Source organism: Petaurus breviceps, unplaced genomic scaffold (assembly GCF_028583685.1).
Source record: "Petaurus breviceps papuanus isolate PSGF00001 unplaced genomic scaffold, PetGlider_PUasm1.0 90823, whole genome shotgun sequence".
NCBI classification, from domain to species: Eukaryota; Metazoa; Chordata; class Mammalia; order Diprotodontia; family Petauridae; genus Petaurus; species Petaurus breviceps.
In genome coordinates, this window is record NW_027187352.1 from 15,815,470 (window position 1) to 15,841,279 (window position 25,810).

Sequence of the window (25,810 nt, forward strand, 5' to 3'; positions counted from 1 at the left end):
CATATTGTGTGAGGAAAAAAGCTCCAACTCACTGGAATATCTGCTCACCTACCAAGGAATGTGCTGGAGAAAAACCTTGTAAGCACAAGGAAGGGGGAAGTTATTCCAATTGTGTTCACTGGCAAACCCACCTAGAAAATTTAAAACAAAAGCAAAACATTAACCCTCTCAGGGTGAGAAGTATCAGTTTGTATGCTACAAAGGGTCAAAAGACTTGAACTTCAGTTTCTTCATTTTTAAAATGAGGAAATTGGGCTAGAACAGTTCTTAACCTGGGGTCCATGAATTAAAAATAAATATTTTGATGATTACAAAAAAAACCCAAAAACCTCCCAACAACTTAAGTCCCAAAAGCTTATAATAGAAAACAGAGGAAATTGAACTGTTAGAAAGAAGTTGAAAAGCTCTAAATTGAACTGGGGCAGTGGGAGTGGCTGTGTGGGAGGGTCCTTAGTTAGTTAGGATGCATACCTGAGGCTAGAGACAGCCTAGTTAGTGACTTAGTAATCTTCCTTACTCCAAAAAGTTTGCTTTCCTACAGCTTTATGCTATCAACTTTGTTCTAGTGATGTTGGTCTGCATAGCTTCTGGCACAGAAGGTATTGATTAGTCTCATTAGGCTTATTTTGACTAGTCTGACAAAAACAGGTCCCTTTAATGAAACTAATTTTTATAATTGTCTTCATTTAAAAAACTGAAACCAACATTATAACGATTGATTTTAATTTATTAGTTATCCACACATGGGAACTATACCTCCCCTCTCACCACTACCCCCATTATAGAGATATTACAAATAAAAATAACATCCTAAATTATTTTTTCCCTATATTCATCCTTCCATTCATTCAACAAACTATATATGTAACCAACAACTCTATATGTAAGGGTCTACATTCTAGGTCTTTTAGCCTAAACATATTTTGATTCAGCTAATCTTCATATGACATGTTTTCAAATCTGTTTATTATTCTGGTCTCCCTCCTTTGGTAGCACTCTAGCTTGTCTTTGTCAGTCACTAAATGTGGCTCCCAGAACTCAACAGAATATTTCAGTATAAAATGGTGGCAAGATGGGATGGGGTTAAGAGGAAGGATAGGGAAATAATAGAATGGAGGAAGGTGTAATGGGAATGGGAATTTGAAGATCTTCCCTGCCCCCTTAATAGACAAGGGGAAAATTTGAAGACCTCCCCTACTTTGAAAGTAAACTGCCCCCAATAGGCTAAATGTAGTCCCATGGAGCCTGTGGTGAGAGGAGTTTGCTGAAGGGAAGCAGAGCCCACAGTAAGCTGGGAATCAGAGCCAGTGAAATGGTGGGAGAGAGAGGTGCTCAGGCAAGGAAAGGGAGAGGTTTGTGAGTAAATATTGATCTTGTATTGGTTTGTGGGAAGGCTATAGGATATTGTGGCTCTCTGTGTCATTATGGATTCTGAATACCATTGGTACTATGAATCAGCTTACTGGTTTTGGGATTGGGTTTTCTGGTGTCTAAAGAAATGCTTCAGTTCTCCATATGGAGAGTTTGGTATAGTTTGTGATTGAATGTCATGTGATATTTATAGTCACAGTCTTTATCGTGATCGTAGGCGCTATAAATATTGTATTGGTGTTACAGAAGGCTGACCTACTTTCTACTTCTGATCTTGGACTAATTACTCCAGCTCTTTGGGTCTTAATGTCCTCATATGTAAAATGAAGAGGTTGAACTGGATGATCTAGTTCATTATCTACAGCTTAGAAGGTTCTTTCTAACTCAAAGTACTATAATCCTGTCATACTAAGTATGTGGAAGTATATTATTCTACTTCCTGTAAATTTTAAAGTTATGCAAAGTGTTTTGGATTGCATGGGGAAAGAAAATTTGAAGTTTGAAGTAGAGTTCAGTTATAAAAGTGGGACCAGAGCTACTTGAAGTATTTGGGTTTGTAACAAACCCAAATTTCAGACATGAAATATCTGGGAAGGCAAAAGGTAGGGAGTAGAAAGAATTAATCACTGTCATTCTGGTTTGTTTGTTTTTTTTTTTGCTGTGGTGTTCAGTTCCTTTTTTTTTTTGTTGTTCTACATGCTGAATGAAGATGTTTTATAAGGTAATAGTTCATATATTTATTTGGGGGGCAAACTAATATAAGCACTTATTTATATCTTGTGTTTAGAATATTCTTTCCCAGTGATCATTGTGTCTACAAAGTTGTGGAAACAGTGTCTGACCTTAAAGTATCCTGAAACTGTTTATGCTTTCTGATCCATTTTATCTATTATCTGATCCATCTCAAATTGTCATTGATTCTTATACTTTATCTTTGTTACCCACTTTTGGTTCGTTTATTGCTAGGTAATCATATGGAAAGACTTAAATTTTGTTTAGTTAATTGTGTAGTGCAGTTACCAGAGCATATTAGTAGTTCTTGTTCTGATGAGGAGGATCTTGAATCATATCAGCTTGTGATTTTTTTTTGTCTCCAGGTTTGCGCATTTGTCAGCAGTGTCACTTTTATCAGGGCTGCAAAAATATGAAGTTGAAGAAAATACTGAAATTGATGATCAAGATATGAAGTTTTTTGAAAGACATGGCGTTGAAGGAAGCACAGATGCAAAGGATGAGTTATCTCAGAGTGAAGCTGAAAAAACAGATGCACGAAGTGAGCCTGCTTTGTTATCTCAATGTACCTTTTATCATCATCAGTATTATTAGCCTTGGAGAGAGTACTATAACCAAGGGCTTTTTTTTTTCTCTTATGTAACTGCTTTCTGTAGAGATTTGGATACAGTTCTAAGGGAAATCACAGTTCAACCAAATAAAAAAGTATTTTGTACCAGTTGGGTGCAACACACTGTGTTTGGTGCTCTGGGAGTAATACAAAGATGAATAAAGGAGAAGCTTGGAAATACATAAACATTCATTCATCCTTCTAGTTATTCAACAACCAAAGATGAGAGGGACTATGCTTTTGAGTCTTTTCTCCTAAAAGACTTTAGAAAACCTAAATTAATGGTTCCAGATTTAACCAACAGTGGAAAGTTGTTGCACAGTAGCATATGATTAATTGCCAAAAGAATTGTTATAAAAGTTGAGAGGGGGGAAGAATCATTGAGGCTACCTGGCTCAAATCAGACTTTATAGAGACGGCAGATTTTAGCTAGACCCAGAAGACTTGTAGGATTTGGATAGATGGGGGGAAAGAGTACATTTCACAAGATATGTCATTCATTTATTTTCCCAACTATTTGAGAACCTGCTATGTCACATACTTGGGATCATGTCGCACAGATTTAGAGTTGAAAAGAACTTTAGAGAACACCTGATCCAACCACCTCATTTTATGAATGAGGAAACTAAGGCCTGGGGAAAGGAAGTGATTTGCTCAGAGCCATACTGGTTCTAAATGATAAGGCCATCATTCAAACCCAGATACTCTAATTCTAAATCCAGAGCTCATTTTAAGCATATTGTAGGAGCACATCAGGAATAATATTATCTAAATTGTAAGTGCCTCTTTATGTTCCATTGCAAAGTAGTATTTGAAGTTTTAAAAAATATATTTTATCCGTTCTTAATTTAGAAACTGTTTTTACATTATTAAAGTAATTTTAGTCTTCTGCTATTTGATTCACAGAATAACAAACTTAGTCATCTCTCACAGGTCTATATAATAATAATTTCCCCAAATCATTCTACATTTTTGTATTTTTAATTTTTGTTTTTATTCATTTCATGACTTTCTATTTTTAAAAAAATCAAATTTTAACTTTTTTGTAACAAAAAATTAATTTTAAGTTTAAAAATGTAAGTATTCAAAATTAGTATTTATAATACTAATGATATTTGTATTAAAATGATATTTATATTAAAAATGAGTAGGATAGAGAAACTTGCCATATTGGGTGATATTGCTGCAAATTTGTTGCCCTAAACATCCGGGGAACTTTCTTTCTCAGTACCATCATCAGACCAATTTTTACAATTTCCATGAAATACTTTCTTCTTGTTCAACTGACAAATTTTAATTTTCAAGGCAAGCACTTGTCAAATGGTCTCCTGTCCTCTAGTGATGATGGTAGTGGAGGATAATGGGACTGATAAGACAGGGAAATAGGTCGACTCACTGGGCTTCAGCAAAAGAATCCTTCTGAAGAAAGATGGCAGCATCCAAATTACAATTTGCTAAAGTAAACAGGTCAAGACAGAGTTCTTAGGGTAACAAATCCAAAGGATCTATTAATTGTTGTTAATGTATTTTTTTTTTTTTTGCTTTTTGGAGGGCAATTGGGGTTAAGTAACTTGCCCAAGGTCACGTGGCTAGGTTTTTGTTTGTGTGTGTTGTTAAGTGTCTGAGGCTGGAACCAAACTCGGGTCCTCCTGACTCCAGGGCTGGTGCTCTACTCACTGCACCACCTAGCTGCCTCCCATTAATGTATTTTTGCTAGGTAAGGGACCATGAGCTTGATGTAAGGGCTTGAGGTAGGAAAAGTGTTCATAGTAATTGGTGAGAACTGGGGAAATTCCAGAGATTCACAGGGAACATTAATAGGAAAGGGATTGATAGATATTGATGAGATGATACTTTATTTCACACAGTTTATCTGCTCAAGGCAGCAGATAAATTATGGTGGTGATGTGTTAGCTATGGTTAGCCCACATTTATATAATGCTCTAAGGTCTTCAGAGCACTTTGACCACAGCAACCCCATAATGTAAGGATAGGGTTTTTTTTTGTTTATTTATTTGTTTTTTTGTTTTATTGGTCTAGCATCCTAAGCAAGAGCATGTAGCCCTTACCTAATTAAGATTACCACACTACATTTGTTTTACAGTAAGAGCTTATGAAAAGGTTGTAGAATTGAGACGACTTCTAGAAATTGCTGAAAGTAACTATAAACAGCTGGGAGGGATATCAGAAGGAGACATAAAACAGAAGAAAGAAGATCAAAAGTCTGAAAGGTAATATCCTTGGGGATTAATCATTTTAAAAAGTTTTTGGATACCTTTCCAAATACTATCTGAGGACTTGTTGACCAGAAATTTTTCCCTGTTCCTACTAAAATGGTATTAGATTTAATCCTTTCTATTTCCTCACACTTCTTATAAAGGATAAGAATCTGCTATTTTTCAAGAACTCATCTAACTTCAAACTGTAGTACAGAGGACCTTACTACAGTTTGGATGATAAGAATGTAAAGAAACCTTGTGTAGTGATGATGGGGTGATTACCTCATAACCAGAGATCTACCCTAGTCTCTTTGGGCTGTTTCTCTTCCCTACCCCCTATCCCTTACCAAGGGGGTATATATTGACTATAAGGGATGATGCTCCAGTGGTTTATCTTTCACCGTTCCTCTTCCTTACCACCATGGTCTTCATTTCTTATTGTTCTGCCCTTATCTGGTTCTTTGCCCTGTGCCTCACTGCCTACCCTTCCTCCCTCATTAATTTATGATGTAAGGGAGTTTCATGCATCATTCTGGTAGCTGACCTTTTATAACCTGGCAGTTCTAAAAGCATGATTCTGGTGGTATTATTGTTGCTGCTGGAGCATGAGAGGAATGGATTTGTAAGGGTAGCGAGTCTTTCCTCCCACTACTAACTTGCCAGCCTTTCTTCTAGACAGAGTAGAGGTAGGAGGAAGGGGTTACAGGGTCCACTGCTCAGCAACTTCCAGTCTCCTGTGGGAGAACATGGTCTTTTTTATTACAAACCTTGGTAAACCAAACTGGGTTGTTTTGAGATCTCCTCCTCCCCACCCTACTTTGCCCTTTCTAAATCTTTTCACATCTTAAGTGTTACTTGTCTCTCCCCTAAGTCTTCTAATAACCTCCCAGTTCTTTCTGTTGTCAATAGGCTTTCCGAAAAGGGAGCTGACACACTCATATGAAACTTACATTGCTGATAAGGATTAACTGAATTTATTCATCAAGGAGGATTTTCACTTTTAAACAAGACAAGGCCTAAAGACAAAGGTCTGAATTACTTCACTAATTGTGAAGATTCAGATCCTAGGAAGGTAGTAGAAGTATTTGGGGGTAGGAGGTAGGGCTGCTTGGCCTTCCAGACTACTTTGAAATCACTTCCTGAAGGGACTCTTTCTGCCCACAAATAAGCTCTGACCCCAGTACGAGGATGTGGATTTTAGAGAAGTCTCTTTCTATTTGTAAAATGCCCATTATAGCCCTTGGTAATGTTTCCAATATGATCCTGATACCAAGCAGGAAGCTTTGCAGAGTACTTCACATGGGAGCAGCACTTTCCTAGGTGATGTACATAGATTTCAGTTTCCCTTGATTTTTTAAAAAGCTTAAGTCAGACTTTTATTTTTAGATTCATTAAGTTTTTAATAGACTTTAATAGAATATTAATAGCCAACATAATAGCACATTAAGGTTCACAACATGCTTTCTTCACAGTGACGCTGTGAGGTATATGGCACAAGTAATATCTCCATTTTCTATAGGTGCATTCTCAGGTTCACCCATAGGTAAAGTTACCCCTTGATGGAACTAAGATTTTGGATCTTTGACTTGAAGACCAATGTTGTGCTATCTTGTCTTTGACTATATGTTACTGATGAATTAATAATGATGTTGATGCAAATGATTTTATATATATATATATACATGTATATGTATGTATGTATGTGTATACACACATATATTTATATATACGCATGTATTTGGATGTGTGTGTGTGTATATAAAACTTTCCCCTCAATTATGCATGAAAACACTTTTTAACATTTGTTTTTTTTTTAAGTTTTGAGTTCCAAATTCTATTCCTCCCCTGCCTCCTCCCAGAAATGGTAAAATATAGGTTATGCATATGCAATCATATAAAACATTTCCATATTAGTCATTTTGTACAAGAAGAAAAATAATGAAAGAAAGTGAAAAATAGTATGCTTTAGTCTGTATTCAAACAATATCAGTTCTTTCTCTGGAGAATAATAGCTTCATCATTAGTCCTTTGGTATTGTCTTGGATCATTGTATTTCTGAGAATAGCTAAATTATTCATGGTTCTTCATAGAACAATGTTGCTGTCACTGTGTACAATGTTCTCCTGGTTCTATTCACTTCATTTTGCATCAGTTCATATAAATCTTTCCAGGTTTTTCTGAAATTATCCTGCTTGTCATTTCTTATAGCATAATAATATTCCATTACAATTATATACCATAGCTTATTTAGCCATTTCACAATTGATGGGTATCCCTTTGATTTCCAATTCTTAGCCACAACAAAAAGAGCTGCTATAAATATTTTAGTGCAAATAGGTCGTCCCCCCCCCCCCCGGCCCACTTTTTTTTTTTTATTTGTCTTTGGAACATAGACCTATTACTGGTTATTGCTGGATCAAAGGGTTTGCAGTTTTATGACCCTTGGGCATAGTTAAAATTGTTCTCCAGAATGGTTGGATCAGTTCACAACTCCACCAGTGGTGCATGTGTCCCAGTTTTCCTATATATAATTTTCCTTTTTTGTCATATTAGCCAATCTGATAGGTTTGAGGTGGTACCTTAGAGTTGTTTTAATTTGCCTTTCTCTAGTCAATAGTGATTTAGAGCATGATGCAAATAATTTTCTTTTTTTTTTGGTCTTTATTAATTTGTTTACTTTTAGTTTACAAGATTCATTACCACAGTTTCTTGAGTTTCAAATTTTCTCTCCCTCCCCCTCCCTGCCATGGCGGCATACAATCAAGTATAGTATCTGCAAATAATTTCACATTAGGCATTAGTCAGATTATAAAGAAGGATTGTAACAGATGGAATGAAGAATGGGAAAGAGGAAACAAAACCAAACAAGAAAACAAAAAAGGGCAGGTAGTTTGCTTCAATCTGGGTTCAATCGCAGTTCTTTCTCTGGATGTAAACATCTTTCTCCATCATGAGTCTTTTGGGTTTGACTTATGTCTCTGGATTGCTGAGAAGAGTCAAGTTTATCAAAGTTGGTCATCACACATACATTGTGTCTGTAATTGTGTACAAATTCCTCCTGGCTCTACTCTGCTCACTCAGCATCAGTTTGTATAAGCCTCTCCAGGTAAATATGAAGTCCATCTGCTTATTTCTTATTGCACAATGGTATTCCCTAACATGCATATACCACAACTTATTCAGCCATTCCTCAATTGATGGGCACCCCCTTAATTTCCAATTTTTTGCTACCACAAAAAGAGCTGTTATAAATATTTTTGTACATATGGGTATTTTTCCCACTTCTATGATCTCTTTGGGATACAACCCTAGAAGTGGTTTTGCTGGGTCAAAGAGTATGAAATTATTTATAGCCCTTTGGGTATAATTCCAGATTGCTTTCCAAAATGGTTAGATCAGTTCACAACTCCACCAACAATGCATTAGTGTTCCAATTTTCCCACATCTTCTCCAGCATTTGTCATTTTCCTGTTTTGTCATCTTAGCCAATCTGACTGGTGAGATGTGGTACCTCAGTTGTTTTGATTTGCATTTCTCTAATCAGTAGTGATTTAGAGCATTTCTTCATGTACTTATAGGTATCTTTAATTTCTTTCTCTGAAAACTGCCTGTTTGTATCCTTTGACCATTTATCAATTAGGGAACGACTTGTATTCTTATAGATTGGGCTCAATTCTTTGTATATTTTAGAAATGAGTCATTTATCATAGACATAGGTTGTAAAAATTCCCAATTTCCCATCTCCCTCTTAATCTTGGTTACATTGGCTTTGTATGTACAGAAGCTTTTCAATTTAATGTAATCAAAATTATCCATTTTGCATTTTATAATGCTCTCTAATTCTTTTTTAGTCATAAAGTCTTTCCCTCTCCACAAATCTGACAGGTAAACTATTCCTTGTTTTCCAAGATTGCTTACAGTATCAACCTTTACACCTAGATCATGCACCCATTTAGACTTGATTTTGGTATATGGTGTTAGGTAATGGTCTATACACAGTTTCTGCCATACTATAATCCAGTTTTCCCAGCAGTTTTTGTCAAATAGTGAGTTCTTATCCCCAAAACTGGAGTCTTTGGGTTTATCAAACAATAGATTACTAAAGTCATTGACTGCTGAATCTCGTGTGCCTAATCTATTCCATTGATCCACTCCTCTATTCCTCAGCCAGTACCAAGTAGTTTTGATGACTGCTGCTTTATAATACAGATTGAAATCTTGTATAGCTAGTCCACCTTCCCTAGCATTTCTTTTCATTAATTCCCTTGATATTCTGGACCATTTATTCAAATGAATTTTGTTGCTATTTTTTCTAGCTCTATAAAGTAGTTTTTTGGTAAATTGATGGGTATGGCACTAAACACATAATTTAATTTAGGTAAAATTGTCATTTTTATTATGTTAGCTTGAACCAGCCACAAGCAATTGATATTTTTCCATTTAGTTAGATCTGACTTAATTTGTGTAAAAGTGTTTTGTAGTTGTGATCATATAGGTCCTGGATTTTCTTTGGCAGGTAGATTCCCAAATATTTTATAAAGTCTACAGTAACTTTAAATGGGATTTCTCTTTCTATCTCTTGCTGTTGAATTTCATTGGAAATATATAGGAATGCTGAGGATTTATGTGGGCTTATTTTATATCCTGCAACTTTGCCAAATTTATTTATTGTCTCAAGTAGTTTTTTACTTGATTCTTTAGGATTCTCTAAGTATATCATCATATCATCTGCAAAGAGTGATACCTTGTTCTCTTGTTTGCCTAATTTGATTCCTTTTATTTCTTTTTCTTCTCTAATTGCTACTGCTAACATTTCTAGTACCAGATCGAATAAGAGGGGACACCCTTGTTTCACTCCTGATCCTACTGGAAATGCTTCTGGCTTATCCCCATTACATATAATATTTGCTGATGGTTTTAAATAGGTGCTACCTATTATTTTAAGGAAGGGTCCATTTATTCCTATACTTTCTAGTGTTTTTAATAGGAATAGATGTTGTATTTTGTCAAAAGCCTTTTCTGCATCTATTGAGATAATCATGTGGTTTCTGCTAGTTTTATTGTTTATATGATCAATTATACTGATGGTTTTCCTAATATTAAACCATCCTTGCATTCCTGGAATAAATCCTACCTGATCAAAGTATATTATTTTTGAGGTAAGTTGCTGAAGTCTTTTTGCTAATATTTTATTTAAAATTTTTGCATCTGTATTCATGAGGGAGATTGGGCTATAATTTTCTTTCTCTGTTTTATCCCTTCCTGATTTAGGTATCAGTACCATATTTGTGTCATAAAAAGAATTTGGTAGGACTCCTTCTTCACTAATTTTCCCAAATAATTTGTAGAGTATTGGAATCAATTGTTCTTTAAATGTTTGATAGAATTCACTAGTAAATCCATCTGGCCCTGGAGATTTTTTCCTAGGGAATTGACTGATAGCTTGTTCAATTTCTTTTTCTGAGATGGGGTTATTTAAGTAATTTACTTCCTCTTCAGTTAATCTGGGCAACTTGTATTTTTGTAAATATTCATCCATTTCCCTAAGATTGTCAAATTTATGTGCATGGAATTGGGAAAAATAATTCCTAATTATTGTTTTGATTTCCTCTTCATTGGAGGTAGATTCACCCTTTTCATTTTTGATATTCATAATTTGGTTTTCTTCTTTCTTTTTTTTATCATATTGACTAAGGGTCTATCAATTTTTTTGGTTTTTTTTTTCATAAAACCAGCTCTTAGTTTTATTTATTAATTCAATAGTTTTCTGGATTTCAATTTTATTAATCTTTCCTTTTGTTTTCAATATTTCTAATTTAGTATTTAATTGGGGATTTTAAATTTGTTCTTTTTCTAGGTTTTTCAATTGCATGCCCAATTCATTGACCTCCCTTTTCTCTAATTTAATCATGATGCACTTAGGGATATAAAACTTCCCCTAAGAACTGCCTTTAATGCATCCCACAAATTTTGGTATGTTGTCTCATTATTAACATTCTCTTGAATGAAATAACTAATTGTTTCTATAATTTCTTGTTTGACCCACTCATTCTTTAGGATTAAATTGTTTAGTTTCCAATTAGTTTTTAATCTGTCTTTCCCTGGCCCTTTATTGCATATAATTTTTATTGCATCATGATCTGAGAAGGATGCATTTAATATTTCTGCCTTACTGCATAGAATTGTGAGGTTTTTATGCCTTAGAACATGATCAATTTTTGAGTATGTGCCATGAACCTCTGAGTAGAAAGTATATTCCTTTTTATCCCCATTCAGTTTTCTCCAGAGATCTATCAAACCTACCCTCTCTAAAATTCTGTTCACCTCCTTAACTTCTTTCTTGTTTATTTTGAGGTTGGATTTATCAAGTTCAGAGAGGGGGAGATTAAGGTCTCCCACTAGTATAGTTTTGCTATCTATTTCTTCCTCTAATTCCTTTACCTTCTCCTCTAGGAATTTAGATACTATACCACTTGGTGTATATATGTTAAGTAATGATATTGCTTCATTCTCGATGGTGCCTTTTAGCAGGATATAGTTTCCTTCCTTATCTCTTTTAATTAGATCAATTTTTGCTTTTGCTTTATCTGAGATAAGGATTGCTACCCCTGCTTTTTTTACTTTAGCTGAGGCATGATATATTTTACTCCAGCCTTTTACCTTTACCCTGTGTGTATCCCTCTGTTTCAGATGTGTTTCTTGTAAACAGTATATTGTAGGATTATGATTTTTAATCCATTCTGCTATCTGCCTCTGTTTTATGGGAGAGTTCATTCCATTCACATTTACAGTTATGATTATTATCTGTTTCTTTCCCTCCATCCTATTCCCTCCCCTGTTAATGCTTATATTTTTTCTCCCCTTCTGTCTTCCCCTCCTTAATAGTTTTCCTTTGGACCACCTCCTCCCTCAGTATTCCCTTATAAGCCCCTCTCCCTTTTCCTCCCCTTCCCCCTTACTTCTTCCCTCCCTACTAACCACCCAGCCCCTTTTGTAGCCTTTTCCCCTTCCTACTGACTGTAGGATATTTTTATACTTAATGAAGTATGTTACTTCTTCTTTGCACCAAGAGTGACAGGAACAAATCTCATGTCAAGTTCCTCTTCCTCCCCTCTTTCCCTCTAATATGATATGTTTTGCATCTCTTCTCCATAGAATCCTATGCTTAACTGATTGTTATTCCCTCCTTGCACCAGAACCAATGAGGGAAAAACTCATATAATACTCATCTCCCTCCCTTCTTTTCCTCAGCTATATTGTTTTTATGCCTCTTTGTGTGGCATAATTTACCCTTTTCCACTTCATTCATTCCTCTTCTTCCATTAAAGTCCCTTTGTAGCCCTTAATAAGATTTTTTTAATCGTCATTTTGTGTATTTTATACTCATACCCTCTACTTGTCTATAAACAGTTTACTCTTATTAAATAACAGGGTGTGTGTGTGTGTGTGTGTGTGTGTGTGTGTGTGTTTTCCTCGTTTACCTTTCTATGTCACTCTTGCATCTCGTAATTGGAGGTTGAATTTTCCATTGAGCTCTGGCTTTTTCATCAGAAAGGTCTGGAAATCTGTCATATCATTGAATGACCATCTCTTTGCCTGGAAGAATATGCTTAGTCTTGCTGGGTAGGTGATCCTTGGTTGTAACCCAAGCTCTTTTTGCCTTGCAGAAAATTGTATTCCACTGCCTCCAGTCTTTCAGTGTAGAGGCTACCAAATCCTGTGTGATCCTCACTGTGGTTCCTTGATATTTGAATTGTTTCTTTCTGGCCTCGTGAAGTATTTTCTCTTTTACCTGGTAGTTCTTGAGTTTGGCCACAACATTTCAAGGACTTTTCAGTTTGGGATCTCTTCTAGGGGGTGTCTGGTGGATTCTCTCGATTTCTATTTTACCCTCAGGTTCTAGTATCTCAGGGAAATTTTCCTTAATGAGCTCTTGGAAAATGTTGTCCAGGATCATTTTTTCATCATGATTTTTTGGTAGGCCTATGATTCTCAGATTCTCTCTCCTCAATCTGTTTTCCAGGTCAGTTATTTTTCCATTGAGATGTTTTACCTCTTTTTCTAATTTTTCATTCTTGTTGTTTTGTTTGACTAATTCTTGGTTCCTCACAGAGTTATTTGTTTCAATTTAGTTGATTCTGACTTTTAGCAAATCATTTTCCTTGGTTAGTTTTTGGAGCTTCTTTTCTATATCATACACTTTTCTTTTTAAGGAGCTGTTTTCTTCATTATCATCTTTTTCTAATTCTGCAATTTTGATTTTAAAAGAATTATTCATTTTGTCTTCTATCTCTCTCATTTGGTTTTCAAAGTTCCTTTTGAGCTCATCTAGGAGAGCATTCTGTGCTTGGGATGGGTTCCCTGTTGATGTTTCAGCTGTGGGTGTGGAGTCCACCTCGTCTCCCTCTGAGTTTGGTTCCTCCCTCTGAGGATAGTAGGACTCCAGGGTCTTTGTAGTCTGCTTTCTACCCATTTTGAGGCAGGGTCCTAGCCACACCCTTCCTCTAGGGTTCCCAAGCCTTTACTTTTGAGGATTTTGCCCTGGGGCAATAATTACTATGTTTTCAGGCTGGGGGGGGGGGTGTTGGAGCATGCAGGGTTCACTCTGCCATTCTGGTCCTTGGAGGTCCTGATAGGGGCTTTTTTTTTTAAATTTCTGGGCTATGGAATGGTAGTCCCAGGAGTATTTGCTGTCCTGGACAAGGGCCCTGCATTTGGTTCTTACCTTGCTCTTTCCAGTCCCAGCCCTTTGGTGATAGGCCTGGTAGTGGCCCTTGTGGTTGGTGGGACGACTTGCCCCCCAAGTTGATCAGGCCTCCTCCTGGCCTGCCTCTGCACACAGCTGCCTTCCGGGACTGCCTCTGTGTGCCACTGCCTTCCGAGCCTGCCTCTTGCAAATAATTTTCAGAGAGATTTCTTTTTTGTCCATTCAAATCGTCAATCATTTTTTAAGGGTGCTTTGTTTTATATCAATAATGGGCCCCTGAAAAACTTTGTTTTGTCTCTTAAATTTATTCTGTTTGCATTTTTTCCTTACAGTAATGACAGCATTCGGTCCCTGAATCTGATTCTAATATTTCAGCAAGTATTAAATGTCTACTATTTGGGCACTGAGGATACAAACACAAAAATGCAACTGGCCCTGCCTTCAAGCAGCTTACATTTTCTGGAGGGGAGCCAGGGGTACAACATGAAAGTAAATAGGTAGCAATATGAAGAGGAAGAGAAAACTAAAATCGGGAGAGATTAAGAAAGACTTTGAGAGGGAGGTGATACCTAAGATAAACCTGAGTGATCTAGAATTCTAAAAGGTCTCTAGGTAAGAAGAGAGTAAATTCTAGACATAGGTTACAACTTACCCAAAGGAACAGAAGTAGGAGAGAAAATACAGACTTAGGAGTAGGCCCAGTTTGTTTGGAATGTGGAGAATGTAAACAGAAGCAGAGTGTAATAATTCTGGAAAGGCAGAGGGCTTTAAAAGTTAGGTGGAAGAATTTGTATTTTATCTTGGGAGAAATAGGGGAGAGAGTGTAGATTTTTGAGTAAAGGATTGAAATGAATGCAAGAATGAATGAATAAGGATTTTATTAAGCTATTATTATGTGCAAAACACACTGGAGATACAAATAGAAAAGCAAGACAGTCTCTATTCTCAAGGAGCTCACTTTCTAATGGGGAAGACAACATGTCTGGAAGGTTTCGTGTATGAGACAGGTGGAAAAGCCCAGTACAGTGCAGTGACAAAGCAGATGCTAATGCTTATTCTTTAATGTCATTTCTTTTCTTTTCTTTTTTTTTTTGCCTTTTGGAGGGCAGTTGGGGGTAAGTAACTTGCCCAAGGTTACACGGCTAGTTTTTTTTGTGTGGGTGTTAAGTGTCTGAGGCCAGAATCAAACTCGGATCCTCCTGACTCCAGGGCTGGAGATTTACTCACTGTGCCACCTAGCTGCCCCTTTAATGTAATTTCTATTGATAAAAATTTCAGTTTCTGATATTGAATCATTTGACAGTGCTGAAGTAGCAAGAACTTTCTTTTCTATGTCTTCAGTAACAACAACTGGGGTACCTGCAGGAGCAGGGGTTGCTGCATCCCTGGCCCGGGGAGGGTGGAGGGGATGACTACTACCCAGGATAATGGCTAATTCCCATGGCCTTGGATTCAGGGTCCTGGACTGTCTCTACTAGAGTCTGAGGAGATGTGGTGGTCAAGATGTTGGTGGTTTGACTTGCTTGGCACATGCTGCCTCCTCTCTCTTTATCAGGGTACCTTGCTGCTTTAGCGAGGCTAGCATGCCTGCTATACTTGCTCACATGGCTAAACTTGTATCTGAGAAATATTGTTTTGACAGTAAAGTGGATTAGAAAGGGGGGGAACTAGAGGCAAGGAGATCACTTAGTAGGCTAGAGAGTCTAGGTAGGAGTTGATGAATACCCAAATGAAGTTGGTGACTCTGTGATTCAAAAGAGTTAGATGTGAGATGCTATCCAGGTGAAAGTGATAAGCCTTGATAACTGGTTGGATATGTAGGGGGTGGAGAGGATGGGTGTAGTCATTAATGGATGAATCAAAGGGTACAAACCTGTGTGACCAGAAGGGTGTGATGCCCTCAGTTGAAATAAAGGAAGTTTGGAGGAGAGATCTGTTTAAGGAAGAAGTAATAGGTTCTGGTTTTGACATGTTGAATTTGAGCCCATGGAAAACTCAAGTGGAGATGTCTAGGATGAAGGGGACTCTTGAAAGAGCCTTGCATAAATACCAGGGCTTAGCAGCTAGGATATGGATAATCAGCAATGGACACTAAGAAGGATTTCATTAGTTTAATGAACACATGCAGATCTGCTCTGAAACTTATGTTCTTAGAAACTTCCTTGAGGCACTGTGAGCAATAAGGCCCCACTCTATTTAATTGATCCAGGAAATTTCATGGTCAGATTTGTGCTATAGATAGGTAGAAAAAATTACAAAGTAATATTTTGTTGGCAGCATAAACAGATGTGGAAATCAGAATGGATCTCATGTAGGAAGTGTTTTTTTTTAAGCAATTGGGGTTAAGTAACTTGCTCAAGGTTACACAGCCAGTTATTTCTGGGTATGGTGCTAAGCATCTGAGCCCGGATTTGATCCCAGGTCATCCTGACTCTGGGGCTGGTGCTCTTACTCGCTGAGGGAAAGTGCTTTTTGAGGAAGAAAACAAACATTTATTAATCATCTACTGGCATATATGTCAGGCACTGTGTTAAATGCTTTTCAAATATTATCTCATTTTATCCTCACAATAATCCTGGGAGGTAGGTGCTACCTACCTGTCTCCACTGGTATAACCTGCCCCATTTTACAGTTTGAGGAAACTGAGATAGAGGTGAGGTAACTAGCTCAGGGTCACATGGCTAACTAACAGGAAGTGTCTGAGGCAGTCTGAGCTAGTGCTCTATCTACTGTGGCACCCTAGCTGCCTGAGTTATTTGAGCTGAGCTTTGAAGGAGGCTGAGGTAAGGTAGGAGAGCATTCTAGGCATGAGGAAGAACATTCAAAGAGATGGGAGATGGAAGGTCTTGTGCAGAGACCAGTAAGAAGGCCAGTGTGACTAGACAGAACTATTCATGAAGGGGAATAATGTATAGTAACAGTTAACAGTCAACAAGCATTTATTAAGCTCTCACTATGTGCCAGGCCCTGTTCTGAGGGCTGGGAATACAAAGAAAGCACAGCCCCTGTCCTCACATTCTGATGGTGGAGACAGCACGCAAGGAATTATGTTTATGTATTATATGCAGTGTGAATGGAAGGTAATCTCAGAGGGAAAGCATGGGGGAAAGGATGGGGAGAGGAGAAGGCAGACAGGCTGGAAATGGTCCCCTTTAGAAGGTTAAGTACTGAAGGAAGCCAGGAGAAGCCTGGTAGGTAGGTCAGAAGAGAATTGGGAAGGGAGCAGTGACATAGAAGCTGTGGGAAGAAGGTAGATGACAGTCAGGAGCTGAAGAGAATTCAAACAGAATGAACACTGAGAAAAAGCCAGTGAATTTATCAGTGAGCTGATCACCTTGGAGAGAATAGCTTTAGTCACATATAAAAATTGCCAAATATGAGGTTCTTTTTTCTTCTGTTCATTTCCTTCTTGACCTTTTCTCCTCCACTTGATGTTGACCATCCTCTCCTCCCATACTGTGTCCTCTCCAGGTTTTCATGACAGTGTTCTCTCTTGGCTCTGTTCCTTTCTGTCTTTCTGTCTGCACCTTCTCTGTCTACTTTGCTGAGTCTTTATCCATGTCTGGATTCCTGACTAGAAGTGTTCTCCAAGGCTCTGTCTTGGACTGTCTTGGTGACTTCACAGATCTCGTGAGCTTAAGTATCATTGCTAGGCAGATGTTTTGCATAACTATATGTTCTTCTCAAACTCTCTTTTGAACTCCTAACTCACAGCATCGTTTAGAGATTTCAAACTTGATGTCCCATAAACACCACAAACTCAATATGTTCAAAACAGAGCTCATTATTTTACCCCCCAAACCGTTCCCTCTTCCCAAGTTTCCTCTTATTGTTGGTGGTATCATGTTTCTCCTGGTCACGTGGGTTTGAAATCTCACTGTATTCCTTGACTTCTCCCTTTTACCCCACATAGCCAGTCTGATGCCAAGTCTTGTCATATCTGCTTTCACAACATCTCTTGAATGTGTCTTCTCTCCTCTTCACTCACACTACCACCTTTTCAACTTGGATTCCCATAGGTATCCCAGACTCAACATTTCCAAAACAGAAATCATTATCTTAACCTGAAAACATCTGTCTTCAAAATTTCCTTATTTTTGTTGGTGGCTCCAATGATCTTTCTAGTCACTCAAGGTAACAATTTCAGAGCCGTTTTACTTATCACTCTCCATTGTCTCACTCTTCAATAAGTTGCCAATCTTGTTGATTCTTCCTTCAAGACATTTCTCATGTCTGTTCTTTTTTCTCTACTAAGATGACCATTATTCTAGTTCAGGCCCTCACCTGCCAACCTGAAAGTTTGGTTAAAGAAGGCAAACAGGCTAGGTGATATGTAAATTCATATTGTTTATTCCTTTAAAGCTGGCTGAATACATACATGTATGGAGCCAGATAAAGTCTAACTTCCTGAACAAAAGAATGAGAAGGGTTAAATACATTTTAGAGCCATCCCAATTCAGGATAGCTGTGTCATTCGAATTTATGATCTCCATATATAATTAATCATGGTATGAGAAAGGAATTTTCTTAATTGAATAAGTAGTAAATACAATAAAATAAGAGAGCTGACAAAGTGTCAACTGAAATTATGGCCCAGGATATCTGTGTTTTCATTACCATTAACATGCCATAATATAGTATATGTCCAAAAAATATTGATAAGAAAAAGTTCCATTACTCAAGGTAATGTCTTGGGTTAAGGGTCTCATCCTTAATGGCCATAAAGTCATCCCTATCTGGCTTTGTTGACATAGGAAGAGGTATTCTCTGAGTTTACTCAGAGAACAAAGAAGCTGTTAGGTCCAGGCTCTTCTTCTGGTTGATTAGTTCAAGCTCTGGCCCTTATTGAGGCTATTAAATTGATATTAAATGATTATCACTCCTAATTGGTTTTCTTGCTTCAAGTCCTTTTCTTATCTAATCCATTTTACACATGGCCCATATTCTTGAAATACAGATCTGATAGAGTGACCTACTCAATAAAGTCCAGTTGTTCCTTTGAAAAATATGTCAAATATGGATTCCTCTATTTGTCATTTAAGGCTTTTCACAATTTAGCACAAACCCACCTTTCCAGCCTATTATATATTACTCCATTTCATACATTCTTCAACTGAGTGAAATTGGTCTCCTAGCTATTTATTGTCCTGACTTTGTGCCTTTGCACAGTCTCTCTCCCATGCCAGGTTATGACGTTCTGTCTTATTGGGGCCTGGTCCAATTCCTAACTTCCTCCTAAGCTCTACTCAAGTGCGCCTTTTCCAGATTCCTCCAGCTGTTAGTGCCTCCCCTCACATGACTTTGTATTTATTTTATGTATGCTTTTAAATATGTACATGTTAGCTTCTCTTCCCCCTCCTCCCCAGTAGGATGTGAATTCTTTTAAGGGTAGGGACTGTTTGACTTTGGTTTTTGTATCCTCAGTGCATAGGATATAAAAGCATAGGATACAGGAGATTAGAGAGTACTAAACAAACACTTATTGATTGGTTGACAATGAAATTCAGCAGTGTTTCAAGTAAAGTAAAAGCAGTGTTTTTTTTTTTTTTTAAAGCAATCGGGGTTAAGTAACTTGCTCAAGGTTGCACGGCCAGTTATTTCTGGGTGTGGTGCTAAGTATCAGAGCCCGGATTCGATCCCAGGTCATCCCGACTCTGGGGCTGGTGCTCTTACTCACTGAGCTACCTGGCTGCCCCTAAAGGTTTTTTTTTTAAAGACAAGATGGGGGAGCTATATATCAGGCAGAAGTTTATCTAAAAATTATGCCGGGGGTTGAGTGTGTTCTCTTTGTGGGTTTTTTTGGATTTTTTTTTGCTTTTTGGAGGGCAATTGGGGTTAAGTGACTTGCCCAAGGTCACACGGCTAGGTTTTTTTTTTGTGTTAAGTGTCTGAGGCTGGATTTGAACTCAGGTCCTCCTGACTCCAAAGTGAACTACCAGCTGCCCCCCTCTTTGTGTTTCCTTTGTTAGCAATGTGATCAGACAGCCAAAACAGCCTATAAAATATTGATCTGCATTCAGTGATGCAGGTCTCTTGGCTGCCCTTGTACTCTGTCCTCATCATATCTCCTCTGGAATTTTGTGTATGGTCTTGGTGTCCAGAGTTTAGAAAGGACATTGATAATTTTGAGAGCATTTGTAGGGCAACAAGGTGGTGAAGGGCCTTGAGACCATGCCCTAGAAGGAATGGTTGAAGAATTGGAATTGTTTAGTCTGGAGAAGTGAACACTTGGGTAGGGCTGAAGGTATAAGATATGAAGAAATTTTATGAGCAAGAGTAGACTAATTCTATTTGACTGCAAAAGGTAGATCTAGGAGCTGTAGGTGGAAGATCAGAGGATCATTCCAGATGATAAATCTGGATCTAGAATCTCTCTTAGAGGCCAGTTAGCCCAACCCTTGCATTTTACAGCTGAGAAGACTGAAGCCCAGGGACTAATTATTAAGTGATTTGTCCAGCGTCATACAGGTAGTAAGCAGGATTTAAATTTATATCCTCTGACTTCCTTGATGTCAGGAAGAACTTTCTAATAATAAGAGCTATCCAAAAGTGAAATGGACTTCTCAGGGAGGTAGTAAGTTACCTCTTGTTGGAAGTCTTCCAAACCAGCCTGGATGATGATTTATTGGGTATGTTATAGTGGGGATTTCTCCTTTCTAACTCTAAAACTTTGTGACTCCTTCCCAGCTGAATTATAGAAATTGAATTTCTTTCACCCCTCATTGTACCCTGATCAGAGCCTAGGTTATACCAGTTACCTTTAAGTTTGGGTGATAAGCATCAAGCCAGGGGTTCTTAAACCTGTAGGTCTGTAAACTTGTTTTAAAAAATACTTTGATAATTGTATTTCAGTATAATTAGTTCCCTTTAAGATCTGATAACCATTAAATATCATTTTTTGAACCTCAGTAAGAGTCAGAGTTTGAACTAATCAATCAGACTGCTTTGCTTTGCTTTAAAAGTGCCCTTTCCTGTGTCAGCAACTCCAGAGACCAGATAAGGCTGAATAGTGGGATTTTATTTATCTTGGGGACAATACTCCATGGGGGTGGAGGGTGGGGAACAGAGACATCCTGATATCGTAAATTCCAACTGACCCTACTTTTCCTATTGTCTTGTCAACCTGTATTTACCACTAAGAAACTTCCTTTCCCATGGTATGGATAGGAAACATATGGAGAACATAAATCTAAGTGACACAGATATCCTGGGATTGTCCAAAAACATATAAAATAACTTTGTCATTCTTGTATCAGGCAGTTAGAACTTAGATTCTGGCTCTGTGCAGCACATAGCTGCTAGCTTTAAGGGAATAAATGATATAAATGTATATCACCTAGCCTGTTTGTCTCCTTTGACTAAACTTTCAGGTTAACAGACCCTACATATTTTATTTTTAGCATTTAAAAACATTCTCAGTAGTCCATGGAGTTTACCATGCCAAATGGGCGCATGATAACAAAAAAGATGAAGAAACCCACCTCAAGGAGCCTATTAACAGTGTTGGGGGAGAGGAACACTTGGCAACCATTCCTGCCGCCTCCATTAAAGATCCCCATCTTTCTCACACAAGTATAGTTGTATGTTGACTGTAGACATAAACTTTTTTTTGTTTGTGTTTTGGACAGGATCATCAAAGAGCTACAGGTCCAATTGGAAGGTGAACGATTACGTAGAGAAAAACTGGAGTGTCAGCTGGATGAATTCCGAGCAGAGGCCAGTCATCATCGAACCCCTATGGATCAAATTCGCCTAAACAATGTTGTTTCCATGGTGAGCTCATTAATCACTCATATGACATGATAATAAGGCTTTATGGTTTGTTTCTTTTGGGTTTTTTGATAAAAATTTTTATATTTTTTCCAATTCCATATAAAATAATTTTTGACATTGTTTTTTTTTAAATTTTGAGTTCCAAACTCTCTCCCTCCTCTGCCTCCTCCTTGAGAAGGTAAGCAATTTGATATAGGTTATAAATGTGTAGTCATGCAAAACATATTTCTGTTAGCCTTTATTGTGAAAGAAAACATAGGACCCCCCCCCTAAAAAAAACTCCAAGAAAAATAAAGTTAGAAAAAAGTACATGGAGCATCCAGGTGACGCACTGAGTAAGAGCGCCGGCCCCAGCTTTGGGAAACCCAGGATCGGTTCCGGCCTCAGATACTTAGCACCCACACAAAATAACTGGCCATGTAACCTTGAGCAAGATATTTAACCCCAATTGCTTAAAAAAAAAAAGTATGCTTTGGGGAAGCTAGGTGGCACAGTGAATAGAGCACCAGCCCTGGAGTTGGGAAGACCTGAGTTCAAATTTGACCTCAGACGCTTAACATTTACTAGCCATGTGACCTTGGGCAAGTCACTTAACCCCAGTTGCACTGCCTTCCCACCAAAAAGCAAAAAAACCCAGAAAACAAAAACCAAAGTATGCTTTGATCTGCATTCAGACTCCATCAGTTCTTTCATTTTTCATCATGAATCCTTTGGAATTGTCTTGGGTTATTGTATTGCTAAGAATGGCCAAGTCATTCACAATTGTTCTTTGTGCAATATTGCTGATACTGTGTCCAATGTTCTCCAGGTTCTGCTTTCTTCACTTTGCATCAATTCATGTAAGCCTTTCCAGGTCTTTCTGAAAACATCCTGTTTGTCATTTCTTGTAGGACAATAGTATTCCATCATGACCATATGCCAGTACTTGTTTAGCTATTCCCTAATTGATGGGCATCCCCTCAATTTCCAAATTCTTTGCCCCTATAAAAAGAGCTTCTATAAATATTTTTATACAAATCTGTTCTTTTCATTTTTTTTAAAAAATCTGTTTGGGATAAACGATCAGTTGTGGTATTACTGGATCAAAGGGTATGCACAATTTGATAGCCCTTGGGGCATAGTTCCACATTGCTCTCCAGAATGGTTGGATCAGTTCACAACTCCAACAGTGCATTAGTGTCCCAATTTTTCTACCTGTGTGTCTTCTCCAACATTTATCATTTTCCTTTTTGTAATGTTAGTCAATCTGATAGATATGAAGTGGTACCTTGGAGATGTTTTAATGTGCATTTCTCTAATCAATTGTGATTTAGATCATTTTACTATATTACTATGTTTAACTTTGATTTCGTCTTCTGAAAACTGCCTTTTCATATTCTTTGACCATTTCTCAATTGGTGAATGACTCATTCTTACAAATTTGATTCATTCAGTTCTCTATACATTTGAGGAATGAAGCCTTTATCAGAGAAACTTGATGTAAAATTTGCCCCCATTTTCTGCTTTCCTTCTAATTTTGGCTGCATTGGTTTTGTATGTACAAAACTTTCTAATTTAATATAATAAAAATTATCCATTTTACATCTCATAATACTCATCTCTCGTTTGGGTATAAATTCTTCCCTTATCCATAGATCTGACAGGTAAACTATTCCATGCTCCCCTAATTTGCTTATGGTATCATCCTTTATGTCTAAATCATGTGCCCATTTTGACCTTATCTCAGTATATGATGTGAGATGTTAGTCCGTATATAGTTTCTGCAAAATTGTTTTCCAGTTTTCCCGGCAATTTTTGTCATATAATGAGTCCTTGCCCCCAAAGCTTGGATCTTTGCATTTATCGCTCAATTACTGTGGCCATTTGCTACTGTGTATTGTGTACCTAATTTATTCCACTGATGTACCACTGTATTTTTAGCCACTACCAGATTATGATTACTTCTTTATAATGCAGTTTAGATTAGGCATCTAGAAGGCTCAGTGGATAAGAGTGTTGGGTTTGTAGTGAGGAAGACTCATTTTTGTGAGTTAAAATCTGGCCTTAGATACTTATTGGCTATGGGAGCCTAGGCAAGTAACTTAATTCTATTTGCCTCAGTTTTCTCACGTGTAAAATACCTGGAGAAGGACATGTCAAAAAAACACTCCAGTATCTTTCCTAAGAAAACCCTAAATGGGGTCACAAGGGGTCAGACAAAACTGAATGGCAACACTGCTAGATCACCTTCCTTCACATGTTTTTTCATTGATTCCCTTGATGTTCTTGACCTTTCGTTCCTCCAGATGAATTTTGTGATTTTTTTCTAGCTCTATAAAATAATTTTTGGCAGTTTGGTTGGTATGGCACTGAAAAAGTATGTTAACTTGGGTAGAATTGTCATTTCTATTAAATTGACTTGCTCTACCCATAAGCAATTGATATTTCCCCAGTTGTTTAGATTTTATTTGTGTGAAAAGTGTTTTCTAATGGTGTTCATATAGTTCTTAGGTTTGTCTTGGCTGATACACTCCCAAGTAATTTATATTGTCTACAGTTATTTTTTTTTCTTTCTGGAGGGGCAATTGGTGTTAAGTGGCTTGCCCAAGGTCACATGGCCAGTATTAAGCATCTGAGGCTGAATTTGAACTCAGGTCCTCCTGACTCCAGGGCTGGTGCTCTATTCACTGTGCCACCTAGCCACCTCTGTGTACAGTTATTTTAGATGGAATGCCTCTTTTTATCTTTTGCTACTAGGCTTTAGAGTACTATATAGAAATGTGATGATTTATGTGGACTTATTTCATATATATATGTAATATTTTATATCCTTCAACTCTGATAAAGTTGTTAATTATTTCAAGTAGTTTTTTAGTTGATTCTCTAGGGTTCTCTAAGTATACCATCATATCATCTGCAAAGAATGAGTTTTGTTTCTTCATTGCCCATTTTGATTCCTTTAATTTATTTTTCTTTTCTTATGGCTATAGCTAGAATTTCTAGTACAATATTGAATAATAGTGACAATAATGGACATCCTTACTTCACCCCAGTCTTATTGAGAAGGCTTTTAGCTTATCCCCATTACAGATAATGCTTGCTGATGGTTTTATTTTTTTAATTAATTGCTTAATTTTTAGTATTTTATTTTTCCCCAGTTACACATAAAAACAATTTTTAACATTTGTTTTTAAAACTCTTCAAATTCCTTTCCTCCCTCTTTATGCCCCCTTCCCCATTGAGAAGGCAAGCAATTTGATAGAGGTTATAGATGTGTAGTCATGCAAAACATATCCATAATAGTCATGTTGTGAAAGAAAAGATAGATTTAAAAAACCCTCAAGAAAAGTAAAGTAAAAGTATGCTTCTATCTGTATTCAAATGCCATCAGTTCTTTCTCTGGTGATGGATAGCATTTTTCATCATAAGTCCTTTACAGTTGTCTTGGATCATTGTATTGCTGAGAATAGCTAAGTCATTCATAGGTGATCATCTTACAATACTACTGTTACTTTGTGCATGGTACACTTCACTTTAGATCAGCCCAAGCAAGTCTTTCCAGGTTTTTCTGAGAGCATCCTGCATATCATTTCCTATAGGACAATAGTATTCTATCATAATCATAGACCACAACTTGTTCAGCATTTCCCCAGTTGATGAGCATCCCCTCAACTTCTAATTCTTTGCCCCCAGAAAAGACCTGCTATAAATATTTTTGTGCATGTAGTTCTTTTTTCCTTTTTTTTCTTATCTCTTTTGGGATACAGACCTAGTAGTGGTATTGCTAGATCAAAGGGTATTCATAATTTTATAGTCCTTTAGGCATAGTTCTAAATTGCTCTCTAGAATGGTTAAATCAGTTTACAACTCCACCAATAGTGCATTAATGTCTCATTTTTCCCACATCCCCTTCAACATTTGTCATTTTCCTTTTCTGAACTATTAGCCAATCTAATAAGTATGAGGTGGTACCTTAGAACTATATTAATTTGCATTTCTTCAATCAATAGTGAGTTGGAATGTTTTTTTCATGTGGCTATAGATAGCTTTAATTATTCCATCTGAAAACTGAACATATTTTTGGATAATTTATCAATTGAGGAATGGCATTTTTATAAATTTGACTCAGTTCTCTATATGTCTGAGAAATGAGACCTTTATCAAAGAAGCTTGTTTCCAATTTTTTTTTCAGTTACTATTGTTAACTGTATTTCCCTCCATCCTATTTTTCCCCTCCCTGTTTATTCTATTCTCTCCTTTCATTGTCCCTCAAAAGTGTTTTGCTTCTGATTACCCCCTCCCCTAATCTACCCTCCTTTCTATCACCACTACCTTCCTTCTTTTATCCCCTTCCCCTCCTATGTTCCTGTAGGATAAATTAGATTTCTATATCCAAATGAGTGTGCATGTTATTCCCTC

At 37.2% G+C, this 25,810-nt stretch overlaps 1 protein-coding gene across 1 annotated transcript in view; it reads left to right on the forward strand.

The window, feature by feature from the left end:
* ANKRD42 (ankyrin repeat domain 42) overlaps positions 1-25,810 on the forward strand; it is a 100,972-nt gene that overhangs the window by 71,787 nt on the left and 3,375 nt on the right. Inside the window, exons 11-13 of the mRNA XM_069070955.1 lie at positions 2,469-2,644; positions 4,818-4,944; positions 21,268-21,412. Of these exons, the coding sequence (XP_068927056.1) occupies positions 2,469-2,644; positions 4,818-4,944; positions 21,268-21,412 (448 nt within the window). The remainder of the gene's footprint in view (positions 1-2,468; positions 2,645-4,817; positions 4,945-21,267; positions 21,413-25,810) is intronic.